General features: G+C 41.5%; 1 protein-coding gene across 1 annotated transcript in view; it reads right to left on the bottom strand.

Moving 5' to 3' along the window:
• Positions 1-13,476: 13,476 nt before the first annotated feature.
• LOC308108977 (calcium-dependent secretion activator 1-like) overlaps positions 13,477-23,379 on the bottom strand; it is a gene marked incomplete at both ends in the record, with an annotated part of 180,358 nt that continues 170,455 nt past the window's right edge. Inside the window, 2 exons of the mRNA XM_080462308.1 lie at positions 13,477-13,644; positions 15,215-15,319. Of these exons, the coding sequence (XP_080318434.1) occupies positions 13,477-13,644; positions 15,215-15,319 (273 nt within the window). The remainder of the gene's footprint in view (positions 13,645-15,214; positions 15,320-23,379) is intronic.

Raw genomic sequence — 23,379 nt, 5'->3', positions numbered from 1 at the left:
TTGATTTAAGGGGCTCTTGCTTCTTGCCTGCAGGCATGCGAGGGTCACAAATGCTGGCCTGCAGTGGCTGCATGTGGCAAACCTCCCCCCACAGAGCAGGATTTTACCCTCCTGCTTTCGAATATTTATACAAACACAATTTCTGAGGACAACTTAAAAGCCAGGCACATTTCAGTGAGTTTAAAATAGAAAACATGATTCATTAAATCTCATAAGGTGTTCACTCCTCTATTTGTGTTCTTCCTTTATCCGTCCATTGTCGTCCTCACCGGAGGCTACAGAGCAACAGCATGTGTTTGACGTAAACAGATGCAACAGCAATTTCACGAAGATTGGAACAATAAACACACTGTGCAATAACTAGTTAATTAAAAGAACAACAACAACTCACATTTGATTCACGATGGAATAGAGTAACAGTTGAAATACATTTAAATCCATGCATGTTCATTATTGTGTCATCTCACCAAGAGCAGTGCAGAGCTGGAGCTGGTCTAGGAAAGATGGAGGACCTCCGGGGAGAACATGCAAACAAACAGCACACGACCTGTGGCTTTCATCACTGAGTGAAAAACATCCTAACTTTAATACAATTTATTAGCTTGGTTTGGATTTGAATCATTGGAGACCCGTCCAGGTAAACCTGTCCTAGCCCATAGTTAGCTGGGATTGTCTCCAGTGCCCTCTGAACCTGCACAGGATAAAGCAGTCTTGAAGATGAATGGATGGATTTGAATACATACCATAAAAGTTGAGACAGAGTCATGTCCCCCATCCATTTTGGATTTATATCTGTGAATGTCTCTGATTTGAGAGGATCAGGTACAATGGGCTTAGGAGTCGAATGTTTGTCTTATTCAAGTTTGATGTGTGATTATATTCATGAGACGCGTGAGATTCATGAGACGCTTCAGATATTTCCAAGGTGAAACGTCTGGACTGTAGCAGGACTCTTGATACTGTTGTGATGCGGCCTGACCGTTAACATCGTCTTGCTGGATTATGAAGACTTAATACAGGATGGATGGATTCTCTGTTTGCCCTTTTAACTTGCAGGGTGTAGCATCTGCAGTTTCTTAATAGAATTTGAACTTTACAACGATGTGGCTTCAACCCACCACACAGCAGCTTTAGAGCTTTTAAATGAAGTCTTGGATTCATTCACAGCTTTTTCTTTGTCTGATTTAACTTTAACTTGCATTCGTGGATTCAACAACAAACTGTGTGCAATTATATCTTGTTCATAATATAACACGTCTCTATGGAAATCGCTTAATTCAGACATTAAGCTGATTTCGTTATTCGCATAGTCCTGATTCCGGTAAAAGACAGTAAAGTCTTTATTATTGGCAGTAAAACTTGCCAGTCTCCTCCGAGACTTTAACATTACTGGGTGATGCTGTTGTTTTATGAATGGAGCAGAAGCGCAGAGCTGAATCATTAGATCCATCATATTCTTCTCAAAGAGTACAACAGCGTCCATGTTAGTTAAATGCTGAAATTAAATGCTGATAGTGTGCGCAAATGTTGTCTGGCACATTCCCGTACGGGATATGACAGACAGTTGTCCTCACACATTCCCTGTGGTGACAACTTTCGACAACTTTTGACAAAAGGATTTCAGTCACTGTCTTTTGTTAGGTACGTCATGTTTTAAGAAGAAAACTTCTTCAGCATCATTAATTTGTGCCATACCTGACTAATGCAGAGCAGCTGCCACTTTATTGAATGAAGCAGACTCTTAAATTCTACAAATGTTCAGAGGCTTAAAGAGAATTGAGTTTTTTGGTTTCCAGTGTGGCTCCAGTTGAATTTGCTGTCAGAAAACCACAAACCAGCTGGGACCGGCATCATTCACAACATGGTCTAACTTTCATTACTTCACAGAACCCAGTCTGCGCTGTGGTTGTCAGAATTAGATTTGCAAATGTCAAAGAAAACCATCATTTGTGCTGTCCTGGGAAACTGGGATTTTTATTCTAAGGTTTGTGCTTCACTTTAATGTTTTGCAAAATCTGGAGATATTACATGATGAGGTGAACATTTATTACACTGTTACATAATACAATATTATTACATAGCGTGGTGTGACAGGCTTCAAGGAAAATCATTAATTGCATAGTTTTATTTCAATGATTTCTCTTAATGAAGATTTTTATTACTGGATTAAATGACAGATCTCTGTCTCATTCAGTTCTGTAAACAATGTTCCCTTTGGGAATAAGTCGTTTTACCAGACTGTGAGAAATTCTTTGATGACTTGTCCAGTCTCTAGAGATGTTGTTAACATGTTGGAATTGCACCTCACCCGTCCTTATAAGTTATAACATTAGCATGAGCATTAGCCTGTACCAACAGTGATGCTTTGGTAGCCTTAAACAAACATTTGTAGATGTCTGCTGTCACTTTCATGTTAATAGATTAATGAATCGTTCAGCATGATGGAGTGTGTCACACACACCTTTAATTCTGACGGATTCACTGACATGTAGCATGTGCAGCAACCAGGCATTGACTTTCCTCTAACTGATGTAACTGAAGCTGAATTATTTAATGAATCAGGAGCTGATAGACCAGCTGATGTATCACAGCAACATGACAGCAGTAAACTGATCTGCACATTGTTTGGAAGTAACAAAGACAATTTCAACTCATGTATTTTGTTTTATTTCTTTTTCTCCATTTTTGAAGGAGTGAGTATGAGTAGTCTTCATGAACTAGTAATCTGATGCAGAATGGGTATTAGGGGCCTTTCACATCAGATAGTCTGGGACACAGTTCACTTGGGAGGGGGGGCAAGACTTTTCACCCCTTCATTTGGTTTGGGTGCCGTTCAAATTCAGTTTTGAAACCGGACCAAACCATCTGTAGAATGTCACGCAATTACAACAGCGACTGGTTTGGAGGCGCTGTCGCCTGCTGACACAAACACTGACCAGAGAGAAAGTAAAGACGAAACACAGCTCATTGATTGGTCCAGACTGAAACTGGAAGTCCCGCCGCTTTAGCCCGTGGTGGCTAGGCTAGTTAGCCCGTGGCTAATGGGTAGCGACAAACAACCGCGATATACAGTCTTCAGACCAGATGTCAATAAGCCCCTTTTTCATTACTTCTTCCTCTTTACTTCTTCCTCAATACTCCAAGCCTGTCCGCAAGATATTTTCTAACTTTTTCTTTCTGCCTCTAATTCTTCTGATTAGCTGTTTGTTTACTACCCAGAATGCATTGCGCCCCCCGTCCTCTCACCTCACCCACTAGAAGATCGTTTGTAAAGGAACCACTCCTTCGCTACTCCACGTCTATGCATGAGTCATTTTCCAGGAGAAAACAAATCTTATAGGACACCCGCTTTTTTTTCAGATTCGCGCACCCAAAATACATCGCGCTCTACGTCACGTCCCTTCAACCCTCACCCCGCCCGCTAAAAAGCCCGTTTGAAAGAGGACCAAAACCGGAGTTTTGAAGGGGACCAGATTCTGCTTGAAAAATTCGGAACCGAGTTCTGGGTGCGATCACATTTCCCCAAACGAAACAGACTTTCCCAGAACGTCGCTAAAGAGAACTCTGGCCTGCATCAAACAGGGGAAGAGGGCAGGACTTTCAGATCAAAAAGCAGATCTGTCCTGAATATGATATCAAATCAGTCCTGAAACTGCTGCTGTGAGTTTGTGCTGACTTTAAATCCTGACTTTACACTGGTAGCTTCTGAGAGAAAAGTTTATGGGTGAGATCTGCCAACAAGGAGGAGAGCGCTGCTGCGTGGAAGCGATGTGGCATGTTTATGCTGGGAACAGCACAACTGACTGTTTGACTGGATTCCTGCGTGAGTCTTTTTGTCAGCGTGACTTTCTGTCCTGATGTGCCGCCCAGGGTTTTTTTTTTCTTTTCTTTCCAGGCTGTCGTGTCTTCACCTGGCCTCCTGAACGCCCCCCCCCCCCCCCCCCCCCCCACACACACACACACACACACACACATACACTCTGAGCCCTCGTCAGCTGCCATGTGGCCTGTCACACCGCCTTCACCTCACACACACACACACACACACACACACACACACACACACACACACACACACACACACACACACACACACACACACACATACACATACACGCTCTTTCAGAAAAGTCAGGATATTGTAAGAAACAGAACAAAACCGACGCATGAACATTTTGCTGTATTTTAAAAAGTGCCGCATTTAGAATTTTGTGAGTCGGGTCAGAGGCGTGAGACAAACTGTGTGATATTAATTCAACAATGACTGGGACATCTCACAACTACAAGGATGAATAGAAAGGATCATACAGACACTGAGTGGACCTGTACCATGAAGAAGGACAGAAAAAAATAAGCTGACATGTTCCAGACATACTTGTAACCATCTTATGGTATAAATGTTGCAGCATGCAAGCGATAGTAGGTTTAACTTTTGTTCCTGTGTTTGCAGTGACTGTTATCAACATGCTGCCATCTGAACCTGCAGCTTTTCTAAAACCAAAAATGAAGAATTGATATCATTTCCAGCAGACCATTCTCATGTCAATAGAGCTGCGGACTAATGTTACACAAGGACCTGTGTTCCCTGTGTTCCCTGTGTTCCCTGTGTTCCCTGTGTTCCCTGTGTTCCCTGTGCTGAGCTCAGTCAAGATGGACGGAGGTGTCCTGTCTGATGAATCCAAATGTCAAATTCTTTTTGTGAATCATGGATGCGGTGTCCTCCAGACTAATGACGAGAGGGACCACCCAGCTTGTTGCTGGAGTACACTGCTACTGTCTGTGATGATGGAGAGGTGTACAACATATCCTCTATATAGCACCAAATACAACCCGGTCATGTCACAGCACGGGCAGACTTCAGCGTGGAACACGGACGAAAAAATTATGAGTATGGATAATACCACTCTTTGTGGACTTCTTTCTTGCAAAATAAACCAGACTAGGCCTGGACACAATTCGTTCTCTCAAAGAAAATGATTGAAGCTGCAAAGTCTGCTCACCACTATGTGCAGCCCTTCAACACTTAAGATATTCTCAAAAAGAACACGATTCTAGTGCATTTTAATCAAAGAGTTTAATATTACCTGTACAGCTTCGTCCATTTGTGCTTTTGGGTGCTTGTTAACAATAATAATTGAACAATGCAGCAAGCCAACACCGTGACATTAAATCAACTCAGAAATACAAAGGTTTGATGAATAAAATATGAGACTGTTTTAGCCATTTGACGGTTTTATGCCTCGGGTCGTTTTTGGAAATGTTTACGATTGTGACCCACATTTTCATTTCTGCATCAGTGGAGGACTGAAGCAGCTCAACATGAATTCCTTTGCTTAATATTATACAGTCCTGATGGAACAACATAGATGTGTGTGCGTCCAGCCTCTGGCTGTACATTTCTATAATTCCGTTGAGCGGACACTTTGACCCACACTGATGTTCTCTGTAGTCTGTCAGGTAGAGGAAGGGTCTTGCTTGGGGGTCCTCAGGCAGTCATGACGGGCAGACTGTCCTAAAATAAAATCAACAGGCAAACCTGGATTCCGGAGACTTACAGTCTGAAGGCTCTAGCTGCAGTGGAATCCATGGATGATATGTAGATGATGCAGGCCTGTCCAACTCTTTCAGCATTTGAAGGTCCAGTGACAGGACCAGCTCGCATCCCCGAAGGTTTGCAGACTTCAGGGTACATGCAGTCACTCTGGCTTTGTACAAGTTTGTGTCACCGCATGCATGGTTTGTATGATTGGTGAACTAAATGTGAATGTTGTGTGCAACAGTGATTACTGGGATAAATCAATTAATTAGTCAGCAACAAAAAAACACAAACAAACTGTAACTGCACTACTCAAAAACAATATCAGTATAGTACCAAGTTAATTAAGCTCCTGGAATATTGATCTTTTCAGTCGACAAGCAGTGGAGGTTGTATTGGGCTTGGTTGGGAGAGCGGCCGTCTCCCAATCAGATGGTTGCAAGTGTGATTTACATTTCTAACAGACAAAGTGTCCTTGAGCAAGACACTAAACCCTAAATTGCTCCCAATGGATGGAGAGCGCCTTGCATGGCAGCAACCTCCATGTGTGGGTGAATGTGATTAATGATGTAAAGAGCATTGGGACTGCTCACGCAGCTGAAAAGTGCTATACAAGTGTAATCCATTTACCATTAAATCAGTGTTTTGTGTTATATTACCAGAGGTCCAACAAGTAGTCCCAGTCATCCACATGGTGGCACAGGTGTGTCATTGCTCAAAGGTTTGCTGTGGCTCCCAGCACAGTTTCGACACCATGTGGGAGATTTAGGTTGACCGTGGACCTCAGTGGACTGAGAAACCTGAGCAGAAGTATGGAAGGTCCTTAACCCATCAGCAGCCTTATGAACGTGGCCCGTGGACCCCTGTCTTGTCATGTAGGCTGCATCCTCACTGCCTGGTACCACCTTATTCATTCTCTCATCTTCACCCACCTCGACAACTGCAACTTCTTTTTATCTGGTCTCCCTTCAAAGCTCCTTTATCGTCTCCAAAATATCCAAAATGCAGCAGCGGGGCTTCTTACTGGTTTTGAGAGGCAACAACACATCACACCTATCCTGGCTTCCGTCCACTGGCTCCATGTCCATTTTAGAATTAACTGTTAGATTTTGTTGATTACTTTAAAAGCTCTTCTCAGTCTCGCCCCCAGTTATATTACGGACCTGCTGACCCCATACAAGCCTCCTTGCAGCCTTAGATATTCAAGTGGATCCATTTTTGTCATCCCAAAGTCAAAACTTAAATCTAAGGGTGACCATGCGTTCTCCACAAGGGCCCCTCGACTTTGGAAGAACCTGCCTGGGGAAATAAGGCTTTCAGAATCAGTGACTTCTTTTAAATCTCTTCTAAAAAAACATTTCTACAGACTCGCTTTTAATTGAAGCCAAAGTGATGCCCCTTTTATCTTTTATATGCTCTCTCTTTTTAGCCACCAAGCCCTGTGGTGTTTCGTTGCCAATAATTTTCGTCTGGAAATTCTGTTTAATGATTGCTTGACTCCTCTGTCTGGTCTGACTTTATTGTTTGTGTTTTTACTGTAAAGCACTTTGTGCAACAACTGTTCTGAAAAATTCCATATAAATAAAGTTATTATGATTAATATTGTTATTATTTGGCTAAAATGGACAGAATTGGCCGGTCCATCACTGAAGAACTGTGTTTTTCACAGTGATCCTAGGATCATCCTGGTACACCTCAATACTCAGCCTGTTGTGGTTTGAGTCCGCAGGCTCTTCCTGAAGGTCACAGATCATCTGTGACGCCTCGCTAGATACCATATTGCCAACTGTGTTAGTAGAAAATGAAAAGTCATTATCCTGATTCTGAGAAGCTTCTGCCGACCTGACAAGAAACATTTGGAAGAAAATCCAATGCATAAAGATTTTCTGGATTCACCTATCATTTTTATATAATTACTATTTTTTTTAAACATTAAATCAAAGGGGGAGATGTTTCGAGTTGTCAGCTTTTATAGGTTAAAATGCTAATATTTTTTCCAGTATTAGTACAATTACTAACAGGTAGTTAATTTCTGCAACAGAAGACATTTGATGATGAAGTAGTCTTTATGTAGCTATCAATGAAATTATGATGCAGCACTGTTGGTTGATGATGATGAAGATGATGACAACAACAACAACAACAACAACAACAATAATAATAATAATAATAATAATAATAATAATAATAATAATAATAATAATAATAATGAACTTTTCAAGTTTTGAAGCAGAAAACGAGCCACAACAAATCAAAGTGGCAGAAACAGAAGAAAATGTGGGGTGAAATGAGGCGTGTGCAGTCAAACGTGCTGGTGGAGCTGCAGATTAACTCCTGACATCCATCTAATCATAACAGTGGCCTCCGCAGTCCCACTTCAAGACTGTGATACTGCTGATCCCCATATGGGCTTTTACTGTATACGCCGCTGAAATAGGACAAACAGTCCATGTAATATTCATCCCGGAGGTATAACACAATCCGCCCTTATGTCTGGCCTGAACATTGTGTGAGATTGCTTTAAACTGTAAGCTACTCTTTTCATGGAAAAGATCTAAAATTAATCAGCGGGCTTGTTGTCCCCTCTTAAGGCCACGATAAGAAGGTTTTGGTGGAAACATAAGAGGCTTTAGGGGCTGCTTTTATTAAAAGGATCTGACATCTACCTGCCCTCTCAAAAGGCAGGCAATTTTGACACTTCTGGCACGCAAAGCAGCCTCACAAAAATAACCACACCGCAGGCCTCCTCTGTTCGGATACTGTTTACCTTGAAGGACGCTGTGCAAATGAAATGACTCTCCACAACAAATCACACAGCAATTTATTTGGCAGCTTGAACGTCCGCACACGGCCTGGTTTTCCTCCCCGTCTTTCCATTTCCTGTTGTCATTATCCACACGTATCATGTCAGACACGACTTGATGGACTCAATGTGTCGCAATGGCTTGTTCGCACATCCGCATTACTGCAGGACTCCCTGCAGCATGGCGGCAGCGGCAGCGGCAGGGTTGTCGGCGGCGGCGGCCTGTCAGCGCCCAGACTCTGAGCCGGTCCTCACTGTGATGGTCAGTTTTATCTGGATACCAGTTATCATTTCCCATTTCACAGCTTGATTGCAGCTTAAAAGCCAAAGCAGCTCAGATCGTGCCAATGTAAATCTCCAGGCCCATTAATCCACCCTGGTGTCTCTCACACAGAACTTCCTGATCGTGTGAGGATATTCACGGGGAAATGAAATGAATGATACTCGGAGGCAGTTCACCAACAGGACAGATTGGATGTTAGGAAAGGTAGCCGGCTCCTCATTTCTTCTATTCAAGCAGCAAATGAAAAGCCTGCGTAGTCCAGGTAAGGTACCTTAAACTGTTTCTATTTTCGTGACTCACTTCTATTTCTTATTATGTTTTTTCTGAACCTCAACTGAATGCCAATCAGAGAATTCAGACATGTGGAGTTTCACTGCTATTAATGAAGTAAAAGATGTTATTGTACTCACATTTGCTAACAAAATACAGGCATGAGTGGCAGGTATGTGGGGCTTCACAACCCCTGAAGTTGAACTTGGGTGTGCAGACTGCCTCCCGAGCCATGAACAGATGACACCAGGACTAAATATTTAATCTCCTCTTTCTTTTTCCCATCAGACAATCACTGCAAACTAAAGCTGGCAACATTTTAGGAGCAACAGTGATCGGCAGGTGGCAGATTGATTGATCGGTTGAACGTCCCACTTGTAGCATCTTCACACACACAACTGCATTTGAATAAATTCTTTTCATCATATATCTTCTGGGACAGAAACACAGAGGTTTCAAACGAACGTCACCACTGGAAGAGACTTGAAATGTGCATCAGAGGATCCTTTTACTGTGACTTTTGTATATTGCCGGGAAAGTGAAAACAAAGACATCTAGAATCACTGAGTGGTGCAGAGACTCAGGTCAGTCAACATCGAGGAAAATGAAAATGGACCTTTTCAGACAAAGATGTGCCGGAGCTGAACCATGTTTGGAGGTGTTATGAAGGGGTGGCTCACTGCTCGGTTCATGGGCCGCCATGGAAAGGTTCTTCACCTCAAAACTGCTCCTTTTGTGAAGGTCTGACTTTTTCTGATTAACAACCTCAAATTGTTTCTGCTTCACATATTGTCTTGGATGTGACGACAACCGACTTCTTTACGGTTATTTGGGTTGTGAGGTTCTTTTTTTTTTTTCTCTCCAGTTTGTGAAAAAAGTAAATACATGCGTTACAATGAAGGATACGTTGTTATTCTGTGAGAATCATCCAGATACAGAGAAACAAGTTTAGTCTCTGATTCTCTTTACCTCATTTTGACCACTCTGATCCTAAACCTTGTTTTTCTCTTCTAAGAAGGATTTGTTTCCCCCGTTCTATCATATAATTAAAAGATATTCTGTCTCCTTTTAATTTGGGACTATATGATATCTAATCCTTCTTGATTTGATTTTGGTCATCACAGATTTGATCTTGAGCAGTTCTTTCAATCTCCTTCTGGACGGTAATATCAACCCTCAAGATCACTGATGCTTTAATCTGCCGTATTAATCTCAGACTCCTTGTCTTAAGAAAATGCTGATGAGGAGGAGGGGCGGAGGTCAGAGCCGAGGATTAACAAATATGTATTTTTTGCAGTGTGCTGACCCAACATCCGTGTCTATTGAGAGCAAATAAAGAGTTACTTCTAAAGACAAATAAGGAGAATTTTAGGAAACCATGTGTCATTTCAGATTCTTTCAGGAAGCAGCAACAATGAGTCAGTCAACACGGTCTGTCCACATTCGCAATTTGACTTTTATTCTAGAAGGCAGGAAGAAGCATGATAGACCAACTGGGTACCTCACACGGGGCACAAAGGACACCGGCTACATGCAGTGTGTACACACACACACACACACGCACGCACGCACGCACGCACGCACAGACACACACACACGCACGCACGCACGCACACGCACGCACGCACACGCACACACGCACGCACACACACACACACACACACACACACACACACACACACACACACACACACACACACACACACACCTGGGAGTACAGTATATAAAACTGCTGACATCGGGTAAATTACTGGCAGGTTTCATCCAGACATCCATGATGAAAACATGAATTAGCCTCATTACACTTCAGGGAAAGCACGAGGGCCAGAAATGAGAACACGGTTATTCAGAGAGAATCCCACTACTGTAAGACATTTGCTTTCAAAGTGAAAATGTGAAAGTAAAAACAAATCCAAGACTGTAATTAAAAAAAAAAGAAAGTATTGCCTTGTTGCCACCGTTAAACCAAAAAGCAGCTTTTGAGATGTTGGGTATGGGCAGACATTTGAAAATGAGTTTATAACATGGTTGACACACATCCTCAGAGGAAGATGATGCTTTCTTACAACCTGCTGTTTTTCATATTGTGGCTCTACAGCTCATTTCCAGTGGGGTTATGGACTCTGCTCCAACCAAGCTCTATGCAGCTTTGAAAATGATAATAATATATATATAATTTATTTTGAATAAATGTGCTTTTCTTGATTTTTAGTGTGACAAATGAAAGACATGGTGTCTATTACCTGGAACAAGTGCACACTATGATAGTATAATAAAAAGGGAAGAACAAAAGAAGAGTTAAAACAAACGTCTGTTCTCAGTTACTCATTATATGGCGAACTCACCATGAAGCATGTTTTTTAATCTAAATATGACGGTGACTACAGGAGAGACTTAGGTGGGACATGATGCTAAGTAACGCAAAATTAAATAGTAAAATAAAATGTGTGTTTTCAGATTAAGTCAAAATCATTGTTGGGATTGTAACTTGGGTAAATTAAAATGAAAGAATATATTAGACTAGTGGTCTGCAGAAACAGTTTTTGCCACTTTCCACCAAATAAAATGAATTAACAACCGATTTAAATCCTGGATACAGAATAAACAGAGTGAAACAAACAGTTCCCGCCTGATGGAAATACCTGCGGCTAGATAGCATTAGCTTCGTTCTATCCAGACACATTATATGTGAAACTGAACTTTTTTTTATTATAAAACAAAGTAAATGTTTCCACAGATCTCTATAAGAGGAACGAAGCTGCAATATTCACTTTATGATGGAAAACAGCAGGTTGCAGTAAACACAATCCTTCTTTAAGGTAACAACAGTGCATCACTTTCTTTGTGAAGGAGGAATGCAGCGCTCCGATCCGCCCATTGGAAGAATTTTCTAGGATTTCTTCACACATCCTGTGCAGGAGCACACCTCCATTACTATCATTTACACGTCTTTCCGTTTCCATCAACACATGCTTTCATTTAATTTAGGAGCAAATAGTTTCATATCTCACTGAAAGACCTCCAGGATGGTTGCAGCGTTCCGGTCTTTATGAGGACTTCACTTGATAAATTAATAACCGTCCCCGGTCGAAGCAACAGCTGAGGCCCTCTGGGTGAAACTTCTGCTGCACTCGCGCTAACACCTGCACTGATTTACTTCATATTAGGGTAATTGGACAGCAATTATTCAGTTCACAGGGAGCAAAAAACCTCTCACACGTGTACTATTAGACCCAGATAAAACTGATAATGATGTCAACACCAGCCGGGATGGAAAGCGGTGTTCCTCCTCCCCGGGATGTCAATATCACCAGCGGTAATCACTTCCTTCATGTTTATGTTTCCTTCATGTCGCCACTGTAAATAATGCACCTTTTGCTACATGACAACAGGAATGTCTCAGAAATCTGCCAAAGAACAGACAAATAATGCTTCTTTCTTTAAGATATAGCAGCGAGGAAATGATGCACAGCCGAACAAAGTAACACAGGACCATTTCCTCACACGGTAGCTTTCACTTTAGCACAATACAGCCTGGTTTACAAACTGAGGATAAATCTTTTCCATATTGCTGGAGAAACATTCAAAACCAACTAACTAAAAAAAACTAAATTTTCAAAGGTACAATATGTAGGATTTAACTTTTAAATTACAATAGTCACAAATGAGCCAAATGAAGTGAACACAGTTAAGAGAGTTTGAGGAAACAACAGTCATGACGTCAAAGTATTGTGCTGCAGAGAAATCCCTTCTGTGATTCCACTTTCTACCACGAATGAATGCTACAGCTTAGTGTATAACACCGCTAACAGTGCTATTCGGCTAGCATGTAGGTGTTGCTGAGCCAAACTTCATTCTGATGCTCTGCCAGAGGAAAATGCTACTGAAACAGAGGCTGAGAAGACGTGAGCAGGCAGACGCCTCGTTTGAGCATTTTGACAGTTTAGTTGTCGTCCTGTGTTTCTTTACTCCATTACAATTTTTTGTCAAACTTCACAGCCATCAAACTTCTAACTAACGGCAAAGAGCAGGTCTGAGGGCACAACACAGTAGAAACTCAACACCGGCACCGACTGTGGTTTCACAAGACTTTCACATATTGAACCTTCAGCTGTGTCGTGGACTGTTGCATCCTTCACGATGTGACTCTGACAGCCTTGAGTGGATCATTTTGTGACCTTGAGAAGACTTCTTATCGAAGAGGATGCTGCTATATTGGGTGCACTTTCCATAAAGGGGAGAAAAGGGATTTGTGGCCCGGCGTCTCTACATGATGGGTCTGCAACACTCCTCTCATGTCTCACCCTCTTTCTGGACGATCGCGTTGTCTCTATTGAATATACCCTCCTTTAATTTAGTTGTATGGAAAAGACTGGAGTCGTGCAAGTCTTTCTATAGACACAGAACACAAGTTCCTCTGGTACTAATCTAAGCAGGACTATTACAGAATTAAAAAACTGAAAGCGAACACTGAGGGACCAGGTCAGGCCAGGTTAGGCCGACCGGTCTGGACCTCATCAAAAGGCTGCGCGGGTTCTCAGGCAGTCCACCTCACACGGTTAAAAGCTTCAGCAGGTTTCTCAGCTAGTTGTCCTCTTCGTCGCTGTCCTTCATGGAGATGCCCTGCATGCCTCCTTCTCTCACCGACGCCGTGGCTTCTTCCAAGGTCAGCCGGTTCCTCACCGTCTCGTACATCTTACTGTTCAACGTGGAGTCCAGCACCCCCTGAAGTCTGAAATCTCTGTACTTTTTCTGCCACACAGGAAGGAGACAGTCAGAACTTCAGATATAAATAGATACTCGTCCAGTAAAACAGGCAAAACAGCTCAACAGCGTCACCTGCAAAATTTTGAAAATCAAGCCATTGGATCACATTTCACCTAGAGCAATGAAATTCGGTACACATATGTAGCACCCAAGACACACAGAAGGTCCATGGGTACATGTTCGAGAACCCAACAGGAAGTCTACTATTTTGAAAAATATGCTGGATTGTGGATTATTTTGGCTCAAATTTACAAATACTCAAGAGCGAATTTGTCCTATTGCCTAATTTCAAATTACCTCAAATTTGGCCAGTTGATAGAAAAGGCACTGGTGAGCAAAAGTTATTAAAATCTTTCGTAACAGTTTGAGGGCGTGGGCCGGGTCACGACACAAAATCTGACATTTAGCCATGGAACAGAAAGTCCAGTCCAGCCTGAACATGGTCCAACTGGCCTCAAACCATACACATTGCATCAGAGTCCAGATCTGATCACAGCCATATGACGACAATGATCATCGACCATAGCGCCACCTGCTGGAAACAGGAAGTACGGTCTACATAACCTCTCCATGAGCTGACATACATATATGCTACATATATATGTAATTTAATGAATACATATTAATTTACAATAACTTCTCCTAGTTTAGCCTTAAACTACATAAAACCAACAACAGCACATGACAGAACAATACAAGACACAACTAAAACAATCATTATTAGCACTGTATGGAAAAAAAATATTCATCCTTGCTTAACTGATTCCTCTTCAAAAACTGTTGATTTGGTGTTTGAATGGATTTAAATGAGGATGCAGTAGTGCACGTAGGGATTTCCATGCAGAGAAGAGGCTACCCTTCATAATCCTACTGAATGCTCCATGTGTTACTGAGCCTGAAGCTCTGAGTGGAGCACCGAGGAGCCAGATTATAGATGAGTTCAGATAATCGGATGTTTCTTTTCACCACAGATAAAACATGACATCTATAATGAAAGGAAAGGGAGCAAAATACTAATAATGCCCAACCGAGATATGAACATTTCTACCATCAGCACTGCTTTACAGTATTGTTTGCGTGTAAATAATCTATCGGAGGTGTTGGAGAGAACATGGGTTGTACCATCATCTTCATATTATTGCCATATGAACATTAAGTCCATGATAAAAACAAATTAAACATACCATTAAAGTCCTGATTAAAAAAGTTGAGAAAGAAAATATTGTGGAAATAGAAAAAAAAAGTGAAGTGTGTTGAAATGTCAGTGTAAAAGCCTCCACTCCACCAGAAAGGCCAAATAGAAAAAAACAGCAAAAAAACAACAAAAAAAAAAATCCAGTAACAAGTACAACTGACAAACGCACGCCACATTGTGTGTGAACATGTGAACCAAAACTAAATGAAGTGAGAAACAGCAGGAGGAAGAATCACTCGTAAAAAGTGTCATTGACTCTTTTAAACACTCATGTAAGCGAAGGTCGGGGGTCGGGGTTAGGGGGTGGGTGGGTGTCTGTGGCGGGGGGGGGGGGGGGGGGGGGGGGGGGGTTGCCCTCACCTTGACCACCCTGATGAGGATCTTCAGCTGGTACACGTGAAGCTGCAGGTCCATGCGGTCGGTCAGCCACGTCCCGATCAGGTTCATGGTGCTGGTGTACCATTGCTGAAACACACACACACACACACACACACACACACACACACACACACACACACACACACACACACACACACACACACACACACACACACACACACACACACACACACACACACACACACACACACACGCACGCACGCACACACACACACACACACACACACGATGCACATCATTGTTTAAGAAGGAGGCTCCACCCTCCATTTCCTCTGAAATGATCGAAGCAAAGCTTTCTGGTGGCTGAATATCTAAAGATGTTGGCAGTTTCTCCTCAAGGAACAGCTTCCTGGTTTTCCTCTACACCTCCAGCTGCAGGAAATCTTGTGGGAGTCCTGAACCTCAGCTTGGGAACCGTTATCCCATCAGACATACACACACATCCCATTTTTAGGATGATTATCTGACTGTACGGATTCCTCGCTGTATTTGAGATGTGAAGGCCATTAGACATAGAAATGTCTCCATTTGCTTAATTATTATTAATCTATGATGAGATAATATTCATCCAAGTTACGTCAACAGTTGTTGTGACAATTACATGTATTTTAAGTTGGATCTGTCTGAATTGTTCTCCTGCGATTTGGTCAGATTCTGTGTTTTCTGTAAATGGCAACAAATGACTTTTCTTGACATGTGAGAGCTCTTGTACTGTATTGAAGGTACAGCACATGGATTCTGGTCTTGCATTGTTTTTGTCAGCATTACATGATTAACATTATTAGAATAACTTTAAGTTGAGTATATATTACTGTATATCATTCAGCTGGCAAAAAATGGTTTAAGACATTGAAAAGACGCCTTTACCTTCGGTCAAAACTACAGCAAAATTTGGTAGAAAAGTGAAATGTCAAAGGACGTCTCTATTAAAACGTCTCTTTAAGGTCTATATATTGTTGAAAATTCAAAGGAGAAACAATGTCTCTTTCAGGTCGTTGAGAGGACGTCTCTATTAAAATGTCTTGTTATGGTCTATAAATGGTAGATGTGGTCCAAATGTAGCCCAAATATAGTCGTTGGCCGGTCCAATAAATACCTAATTTCAACGACTATATTTGGGCTAGATTGAGGATATGAAGGACCAACCAAATTTAGCCAAACGAAAACCCCACAACTATGTCTATATCGCAACTGGGGTTTGATGGGTATAAGCTATATCCTGCTCTACCTCGGCCTGGTGTTTCTTTTCAATGATAAATGATTTTCCCTGCTGCCTTATGAGAAAGTTTGTGATTCTGGGAAGGTAACAGTTAAACTACAGATCAGACTTTGGAGATACAATTGTCTAAATACTGTAAGAAAATGCACAAAACAAACAACAAATCAAATGCTTACTGAAGATCTCCGATGTAAAATCTCAAGCAGAGCTTGCATCAACATTATAAGATTAACAATAAAAATTTCTGGTTTGACTGTGGAAATGGAAGTTATAATCATTTTCACTAGTTTAATTGTCATGCAGCTTTTGAATATTTGAAGTAGACTTTGGTTGGGTGCCTGACGTTTTTTAAACTGGGCTTGATGACTATAAAGGCACAAACTACAACATGAAACATTTCTTCTTCACAGCATTTCTTCATCATTTTCAAAGCATGAACAAATTGTGTATGCAAATAAAACAAATATCAAACATTATTAAGTAAAAAAAATATAAACAATTGATTTTTGCAAGGCATGTAACAATGACTATGAGGGCTTGAGTGTTTATAGATAATGCTGCATTGATTGGAGAAAATTTGTAATTATTGACGTTGGTTGTCTGAATGTAATGATAACACTGTTGCCGGTTGATGTTAAATTCAGAAAAAAAGATTGTTTAAAAAGACTAAATTGTTAAAAAAGATGCAAAGGGGTCGAATGAAATAAGTTAATAGTACTTCCTACTCCTTGTGAGTATGTGCACACAGATTAGCGCATGTCAAAGATAGATATTATCTTTTCAATTGCTTTGTTTATTAATGTTTTTCTATCCTTTTCTAATTCTGTTTGTTTTATTTTTTAAATGTTCAAAATAAATGAATAAATATCAATGATTGTTGAATGAGGTACATTTAAAAGTAACATGATACCTGAAAATGGATTATTCAGAATTTATCAGGCTCATGATGGATTTCATGAGAAGACTTAGGATACACTATAGAAGACTTAATAGGATCACTTATTCAGTTTCAGTTTAAAAAGGGTCTGAACTGGTATGAAAATGAATGAAGTCATCAGCAGCTGCTTCCAGAGGATCTGCGGTCGCGTTGCCGTTATTTCTTCAGGTTTCTCTCTGGACTGAGTTTCCTCTGAACTGTGTGTGAGGCTCAGAGCAGAGAGGCTGCAGATGTTCCTCTGTGGGCTTCTGGCTGCTGCCAGGCTAATTGATGGGTAATGATGAGTGCAGGCTGATATTAATAGAAGTCGACTGACTTTCAGCAGTCAGGGTCACAGCAGAGCGGGAGAGAGGCACACTGCAGGGTCCACGCAGAAGACAAGACGCCACAGGATCATTTCTAGAGTGCTCAGGTCTGAACTGGAGCTCACAAATATGATTATTTCTGATTGTACTAACATAAAAATGGCAGTGGGTTCTACCCCAGGTCCTTCCACTTAATGTGATTCATGTTGTTGGACTCCTGGATTCATCACCATAAAGTACTGAGTGAGATTATTTCAATACAGAGGCTTTTGCTTTCACTGCCTTCCAGGCTGTGTCATTCATTGATTTGCAAACATCACATCAATTAATGATGATGAGCCAAGTAGCTGAATTTAGTAAAAAAAACAAGAAGAAGCAGTTATCAGTTCTTCGGTTTGATAAAAACGACTAATTACTTTTTGGTGAAGTTACCAAACCAGAGGCAGAAAAATGTCTCTCTTCTCTTTGCATCCCTTTTCTTTTACCAGAGGGAAGCAAATGTGTCTTCCCTGCACAGTGAGTAAACTTACTTCACTAACATGAATTTAAAGCAGAGCAATTCAATCAAAATGGACACTGACACGTGTCCATTTTTTCCCATTTAACAACTGGATGTTCACTTCCAGCATGATATAGTTCAGTTTAAAGTAAAAGATGCCCTTGATGGTGGTTGTATAATTAAGGCTCATCAGAATCTACTCAGTGAGCTCATGTGAAAGCTCTTTAAGACCCATCAGTTATGAGTAAGAGGAGATCGTCACGAGTCAGTATGCAGCACGATACGATGCACAGATCCACACGGGGAACTGGGTTGCATGTTTTGATAACACTTGCACATGCATTTGGGCAGATGAATCATTTTATCTGCTGTCTGTGATCACGAACTAACGTTTATGTTGTAACTCATCACGTTCATAATACCAAAGAAGGCATTGACACTGAGGTTTCCTTTAGGGTTTCGTTGTTACTGTACAACGCTTCCAGGCATCCGAGCGAGAGAATTTGCTGGAAACGATGCAAACTGTGGTGTGATGGCGCTTCGGTGCACAAGTTTTACACAACCATCGCCTCTCATGACCCTCAATTGTGAGAGTTGGCTCTCTGAGACTTCGTCCTCGAATCAAAGTTCAAGCTGAGCGGCTGCCGTTTCGAAGCAGTGGAGTAGATCTATAACACAAAGCAGTTGGCACTTCGACATGCTTGAAGAACGAGAATCTGAGGCAGTGATCTCAGCTTGGCAGTAGTCTCCTAGAACACCTCGTAAAGAGTTCGGGCTGTTGTTTTAAGTCACAGCGCATTGCGACAAACGCCTGTTCATCAGAAGCAAAATGTTGGCAGAGCAGCGACAGTCTTAAGAGCATTCAACCACAAATATCGAATAGATCAAAACATCTCTGGAGACATCATGTCTCGATGGTTAACTGTTTCCTGTCCTTCGAAAGTTCAAGTTGGAGGTGCATTAATCACATCACTACATTTATCGTTGCAATGTGACAAAAGAAGGACTTTTTACTGAAGTGAGCGTTTATGCTCAGTCCCCTTCACCAATCACTGCAAAGCAAAGCAAGCAACACCCGAGGTCAGATCGACTGGTAGCTACTACATCACCACACTACACATCTACTACATCACCACACTGCACATCTACTACATCACCACAATGCACATCTACTACATCATCGCACTGCACATCTACTACATCACCACAATGCACATACATTTCATCACCACACTGCACATCTACTACATCACCACAATGCACATCTACTACATCATCACACTGCACATCAAGACCTCCTTTGTTGAATGGAAGACCTCCAACTATAACTTGAATAAATTCAAATTAATAGCCACAGTTGTTAAAGACATTTGATTAGACACATTGAATATATGGTAGTTTTGAACTGTTGCACTATATTTATGGTTTTAGATCATTTAATTGATTGATTCAGCCTTAAGTTTGACATCTGTAAGCAGTAATTGAAAATCTGTCTTAGAAAACAACTTTTTCTTTTTACACTCATTCATATTTTACTACGATTGGTTCTGCAAAAACAAACAAACAAACAAACAAACAAACAAACAAACAAAGGTTTAGAGCATCTTCTGCTGAGCTGAAGCTGGTGCCCTGTGTCCACAGAGCAACAGAAACCTGGCTTGAATATTAACAGTCTGGTCGTTTCAAAATCTTAAGTGGCTTTTCATGAGTAAAGAAGAAGCCACAGTGAGACCAGTGTCGACAGCAGGACTGATTAAGATGAACATTTGTCACGCCGATGTGTGAGATCAACAACTCAAAGAAGTTTTGAAACTTTCTGCTATGTACAAATGTTTTTGTACTAAGTGCAGACGTAGTGTGGAAATCCTGGACCCACGAAGGCTCGACTCAAACTCAAGGAAGTACTTCAGTTTCAAGCTGAGAAAAAGGGATTCACTGGGTTTCACTGTCGTGGTCACACTGACAGCTTCAGCAGCAGATCTAAAAAGGCAGCAAATGAAGAAGTGAGAACCAGGTTGGGATGCAAGCACTCCGTGTGCTGTTTGTTTCTTCACTCTGTTTGCCCTTTGACCATGCCCATATTCCCAAATGACACTTTAAAATGACAAAATATGCCTGAAAAATTACCATAGAGAGACAAATAAATGATACTATAAATCAAACAAGGTATTACACTAAAGCAATCGATTCCCTTGGATGGGACAGAAATCAGGACAGCGTCCATATTCTCTGTTTACTTGAATACCAAGCTTTGTTCCTGATATCGAATTCTCAGTTATCATGATTCATTTGTTTCCTGAAGGTACAGATGACGTACATAAACCATGACATTGGTGTTCATGGGTAGTTAAAAACTCTCAGTAAGTGGAGAGTAGCATTTTGCATTTAACTCATTTATTAAATCAACATCACTCAGTTATGCTTATAAGCTAATAAACTGATAAAAATGCTAAAACCACAAAGCCTTAAGTCCTGTAAGATGTCCTGAGTGTATGTATCTGAGTCAGCGCGACTGGCAAAACAGTCTCACAAAACAGATTATATTTTTGAGGGATTAGAATACTGTGTGTTTCCAGTGTTGAATTCATATACTGGATCAATAGCTCCCAGTATTTATTTTCTGGAGCCTTCCCTTTGACTTAACATTAGAGACAGAGTGTGGACCCTGTGTCTGACGATATCACAGTGAAGCCAAAGTTATCGTCTCTTACTGACGCAAAACACAAGCAATGGGAAATTCCCCAGGTCTACATTCTACAAACGGTCTTGTTATGGTCTTCATATGTGCAAAAGTAATGTTCGGAACCTTATGGAAGGCAGTTCGATGTCCTGCACCCCCCCACACACCTAAGGATGTGGAACGACTTGTCTATGAAGCGTATTCAAAGTTTGGTCACTGTGTAAAAACATTACAGTTCATCATTTGATGCGTAGGTAATACTTTTATTTGACCCAGGTAGGAATCATTGAAGGTTTCTTTTGTTGTTGAAACATATACACTTCAATTATCTCTTTGGGGAAATTCCTTTTAAGCACAAAGACCCATCCTATTTTTAGGGTGCGGAAGTGCGGCCAATGACCTTAAGGCCACCGCTGACCCGACTCAGTTAAGTTCTATTTACCTGGAAACCTGCTGGAAAAACATTCCATTAGTTCCACATTAACTCTGACGACATTGATGACATTGGTGCAAAGCTACCATGCGCCATAATGGTAGGAATCCACTTCCACACCGACTCACCGTGGTAAAAGTGACCCGCTGAGGCTGTAAGACGAGGAAGAAATCAGGTCTCTATGTAGGTCAAGTCAGAAAGGAGACGGGCGACAGAGAGGCAGGCAGCGAGGAAGCAGTGCCCGGGTGAATCAGTGAGGCGACCTGGTGCCAGCAGCTTCCTATCTGTCGCTGTGTGCCTGTGAAGGCTTCGGCGTGGCAGCAGGCCTGTGATCTCGCCCCGAGCACAGCCCCCTACCGAGAGGCCAGGCCTGGAGTGACTGATCCACTGACTGGCTGCTCTCCCTCTTTTTTCCATCATTTGCTTCTCCTTCGCCTCTCCTTTCTCTTTTAGACTTTGCACCATGCCACACTCAGCTCCCATCTGCAGCCATTTTTTTTGCAGCAGCAGCCATTTTGTGCCCATTCTGCTTTCGTTGCCTTCATTTTATATAAAAAGAGACTTGACAGTTATGTCACAAGTTTCCTCGTTGCCACGACTGGCATTTTGGAGGTCTGTCAGGGACATCTTGTGTACACATAATGCCTGTGATTTTCTTCAACTTTAAGATCTTTTCCATGCCAGTTCCAATGTCATACCACTTTCATCATTCTTAGCAAAAAAAAAATTACAGTGACTGTTGATCTAGTGGAAGATTAACTTTACTGATTTTAACAGTTAAAGAGGAGAAGAATTAAAAGACTTTACCAGACATAATTCATTAAAGTATTTTCACAAACACATAAAAAAAAAAAAATAATTGCTTGGATGCTTTTTATTCTGTCATCTTAATGTAATTCTAGTGGAGCAGCTTATATGACATATAGAGGTGCTTGTGGCTCACCTGGTAGAGGTTCCCAGGTTGATTTCTATCCAGCTTTGCTCATGGGTTCTGAGGCAAGACACTAAACCTAAAGTGTGTTATCACAACGTATGGCAGCTGTCCACATTGGTGTGAGTGTGTGAGTGTGTGAATGTGTGTATGTGCGTGTGTGTGTGTGTGTGTGTGTGTGTGTGTGTGTGTGTGTGTGTGTGTGTGTGTGTGTGTGTGTGAGAATGTATGTGTATGTGTGCTAATGGGACTGCTGGAGCCATTGTTTATTTACTTCATACGTTGGTAAGCTATATGCGCTGTGTGATGGTGTTCGGATCTCGGCTTGGGAGCCTTTCAGTGTTGCTATGTTTTCTCTATGTGTATGTAAGGCCCCGTTTACACGACAACGTTTGACATGACAAAACCTAATTCGTTAAAAAAAAAGAAGTGCGTTTCCACTGCAGCAGCGGACATACTGACAATGATGTAGTTAGTCTGCTGGGCTATGGGAGGGCGCTGTTGCGTGTACTCTGATGGAGAATCCTCTCTTGGTCAGTTCAGTTATGAGTTTTGATCCAATGTTGTGCCTTCGTTCTGTTGTTCACTGCTCCTGACAACATTAGAAGATTTTGCGTACAGGTCTGCACTGCAGGTTTGAAAGACCCAGAGAGCTTGGCTTCCCCCAAACCATCACACTGCTGAGTGCAGCTAAAACTCAACAGTGGGCTGAGTCCCAATCCTGAGTATCGAAGCGGCACAATGCTGAACAATGCTTTCTCAGTTTCAGGAAGTATACCGGGACTTTCATCCATTTGAATGTGTTCTCAGAGGTAAATTAATGTTTTTGGAGGATTAATGAGTGCTACTGTTTAAATGTCACTGTTTTTGTGGCACCATCCTCTGTATATCCTGTATAAATACTGAATTGTGGGTGAATATAAATATGAATGGGTGAAATTTGTTTAGTTGTAATCTGAGTTTCTGTCATAGTTTTAGTAAATAAAGAATGCGTATTCAATGCAGAATCTGGTCCCACATGTCTTCACACCGTTGAAAAGCCCAGGAGTTAATCACAATGTTGGGTTCAGTGGCAGGATTCCAGTCTCTGGGGTCTTCAAGGGCCATTATCTGATTCATGAT

This window comes from Lipophrys pholis (assembly GCF_963383615.2).
Source record: "Lipophrys pholis genome assembly, chromosome: 4".
NCBI classification, from domain to species: Eukaryota; Metazoa; Chordata; class Actinopteri; order Blenniiformes; family Blenniidae; genus Lipophrys; species Lipophrys pholis.
This window is presented reverse-complemented; position numbering and strand designations above follow the sequence as displayed.